Source organism: Chanodichthys erythropterus, chromosome 11 (assembly GCF_024489055.1).
Source record: "Chanodichthys erythropterus isolate Z2021 chromosome 11, ASM2448905v1, whole genome shotgun sequence".
Lineage (NCBI taxonomy): Eukaryota > Metazoa > Chordata > Actinopteri > Cypriniformes > Xenocyprididae > Chanodichthys > Chanodichthys erythropterus.
This window is the reverse complement of record NC_090231.1, coordinates 39,883,276-39,886,623: the sequence shown is the minus strand read 5'-3', so window position 1 is coordinate 39,886,623 and position 3,348 is coordinate 39,883,276. Positions and strand designations below refer to the sequence as shown.

The 3,348-nt window shown below is 41.1% G+C and overlaps 1 protein-coding gene across 1 annotated transcript; it reads left to right on the top strand.

Annotated features, from left to right (window-relative positions):
- Nucleotides 1–946: 946 nt before the first annotated feature.
- On the top strand, nucleotides 947–2,723 carry cbln11 (cerebellin 11). Its single transcript, XM_067400990.1, has 3 exons — nucleotides 947–1,164; nucleotides 1,340–1,474; nucleotides 1,720–2,723. The coding sequence occupies exons 1-3, from the start codon at nucleotides 957–959 to the stop codon at nucleotides 2,016–2,018; spliced, it is 642 nt and encodes a 213-aa protein (XP_067257091.1). The 5' UTR covers nucleotides 947–956; the 3' UTR covers nucleotides 2,019–2,723.
- Nucleotides 2,724–3,348: the final 625 nt, after the last annotated feature.

Here is a 3,348-nt window from a genome sequence, read left to right as displayed (position 1 = left end):
AGCTCACAAAACATATTTTAATGTTCATAGCCTAAATAAGAATATGCAAGATAATCTTATGTGTGTATATGAATTGCATTTGTTAAAAGACATGCATTTGTTGGAAGCTACGGTAGTTAGCTCTTAGCATGTCATGCACGTCCAGGTATTCTACTATGCAAATCGTGGTAAGCCAAAGAGATGATTTCACTTCTAAAAAACATTCAAATTTAAGGAAATGAAATTACATATCATATGCAAGTGAGATGGCCAGTTTTTAGGCCAGGTTTGTTGACTAGTTAATTTCCACTATTAACTAGTAGATGCCTGCAGTACACCTGAACTTTATGAGGACAAAAATCATGTATTTTTTTCACGTAAAGGCTGGTCAAATATAGCAGTGTATTCTGATGAAATAAAAATTTCAACCAAACCATTGATTTATTTTGTATTTGGGTAATTTATTATTTGCAAGGAGTTTTATTTTGTTATGCTGAATAAAAGAAAAATAGAAAAATAGTTTTGTTCCTTAGACTGGCGGTGAACTTGAATAATAAAGCCGGAGGAAAGGTACTAGGAAAGAACTTATGTCTAAAAATTAAATTAAAACACCCATGCGATCTATCATCGCAGGATCTTTGTAGGGGGCTACAGCACATGTACATCTTTTACACCAATATCTAGCAATAAATGAATCTGCTTTCATAAGATTTGAACATAGGACTAGTGAAATTAGTTAAGCAGTTTGTAGCCTGCAACATAATGGACACTGACTTGTTCAATTCCAGAAAGTTTTCATATTGATTAGTCAAATACTTGTGTTTATATGTTTTTTCCTCAGACGTAAGCAGTAAATCTTATCACCAATCAAAAAACTCCAAAGTCTTAATGATTAACCAAGAGTAGCTCTGTACAAATAAGAAGCACGGTGACTGTAGATCTTTGCTCCTCTCTTTAGCACCAGAGAAACAGTCATAATGGCTTTATTTCAGATCTTCTTAATCTCGATACTAAATTCCTGCATGGCACAGGATGAGGATATTATGACTCCTGTTCTGAATATCTACTCTGAGTTGAAAGAGCTTAAAGCATCGCTTGATGGAGTGACAACGGATCTGAACGCTGCTAAAAATGAACTAGAAGAGCAGAAAAGCTTGATTCAGGACCTGCAGAAACAGATTAAGGGTAAATTCTCTAAACTGTTTTGGTTTGGATGGATACTCTATTTTGGATACTAACAATGTTGTACATTTTCAACCATTACCATTTAGCATGAACAAGCATTATTCATATTTCCTTGGGGAAATGTAATGGTTTTATTAAATGTAAAAGCAAACTAACATGTCTTCTCCACACACAGAGAGTCCAAGAGTGGCATTCACTGCATCCATGTCAGCAACAGAGAGTACAAGCCGAGGGCCTTTCAGTACAGAGACCAAACTCATCTTTGATAAAGTCCTAACCAACGTTGGCAACGCATACAACCCTGTCACAGGTTTCTGCATATTCAGTTTGACTGTCTGTGGTTTAAAATCCTCAAAAATTGTGCTTGGTTTCATTTGTAATGAGGTCCTTGCTTTTTTCTGCTCTGTATAGCATTTAAAACCAGAACATATTCTATACAAGTATGCAAACAAACATACAGAGTATTTTTTATGCCCCAGTTTTGGTTTAGTTGATTAGTCATTGTGCTGCTTTATTCTATATGTGATAAAATGTGTCTTAAAATATCTGTTGCAGGAGTCTTCACAGCACCTGTTAAAGGTGTTTATTACTTCAGGTACTCAGGCTCCGCCTTTGCCTCCCATGATATGGGTCTGAGCATCTTTAAAGGCACGGCGCGATTTGTGTCTTCATACGAATATAATTCTGGGGAGCGCAACGACCAAATGTCCAATGGTGCCGTGATGGAACTGGATGTTGGAGAGGAGGTTCACGTGAGGCTGTGGGTCAGATGCTGGATCTTTGTGGATCAACGGTACAACTATTCCACTTTCACAGGCTACCTGCTTTACCCACAGGATTCTGCTTCTGTATAATTTAATCAGGGTTAATTATTTAGCAAAATGTCAAAAAGAGTTGTTTAACAGTCCTGAAACTATATATCTTTATATATATATATATATAAAATATATATCTTTGATGTGAATGAATGTAATTAAAAGGTTACTATTTCATGTATACAGCCAAAAACAAGTGTTCCTCTATTACTTAAATTTCTCTACTACAGGACATTAGTTGTCATTCAGGCACATCACTTTGTCACGGAATGAAGGAAGGATGCAGATGCAAGTTAAATCTCTTTAATAGAGCTTCACACCGAAGGTAGTCAGATTCAACATACACAAAGAACATATAACAGTCAGCAGGAGAGTGGTAACACAGGGACGTCGATGGGCGGTGAAGATCCGTGAAGAGTGATGACCGAAGAGCAGTGTCCGTGAAGTAATCCGAGCGTGAAGTCCAGAGAGTAATCCAACGAGAACACGAAAACCAGGAAGCAATGAATCAAAGTCCAGTCCAGGGAAACACACAACAAGCAACACAGGAAACAACACGCGGACACCGTACAACGATCTGACAAACAAGAGACGAAAGACAAGGCGTTATATAGGCAGATGGTAATTGCTCACAGCTGCCGCTGATCAACAATCAGCGGCGACGCCCACACAAAACAATCAGGTGACACACCCACACCATCACACAGACACCAGAATGAGACAGCGGATTCATGAACCGTGACAGTACCCCTCTCCTAGGAACGCCTCACGGCGTTCCCAGAACTCCTTACCTGCCGATTGTAATCATCGATAAGGGAGTGATCCAGAATGTCTCTAGCAGGAACCCAACTTCTCTCCTCCGGACCGTAACCTTCCCAGTCCACCAAGTACTGGAATCCGCGTCCCCTCCGCCTCGAGTCCAGAATGCGATTAACCGAATAGGTTGGTTCCCCGTCTACGAGCCGCGGCGGTGGGGGAACCGGAGTAGGCGGATTAAGATGCGAGTGAAAAACAGGCTTAATTTTGGAAACATGGAAGGCGGGATGAATCCTCCTGTACGCCGGAGGCAATTTGAGTCGGACTGCCACTGGGCTAATAATCTTAGTGACAGGAAACGGGCCAATGAATTTGGGAGCTAACTTATTGGCAACGGAACGGAGCGGAATGTTCTTGGTAGAAAGCCACACTTTTTGACCCACGACGTATACGGGAGGCTTTGACCGGTGGCGATCGGTCTTAGCCTTGGTGCGCGCCCTCACTTGCAACAGAGTCTCGCGGGCTCTGTTCCAAGTGCGGTGGCACCTCTGGACAAAGGCGTGAGCAGAGGGGACCGCGACTTCGGATTCCAGACTGGGAAACACAGGTGGCT

Excerpts from the sequence above, each read along its gene's own strand:
- cbln11 (XM_067400990.1), top strand. The coding sequence starts at position 957 with ATGGCTTTATTTCAGATCTTCTTAATCTCGATACTAAATTCCTGCATG. Across the intron at positions 1,165-1,339 it reads CCTGCAGAAACAGATTAAGG|AGAGTCCAAGAGTGGCATTC; the intron begins GTAAATTCTCTA and ends CTCCACACACAG. Across the intron at positions 1,475-1,719 it reads CGCATACAACCCTGTCACAG|GAGTCTTCACAGCACCTGTT; the intron begins GTTTCTGCATAT and ends TATCTGTTGCAG.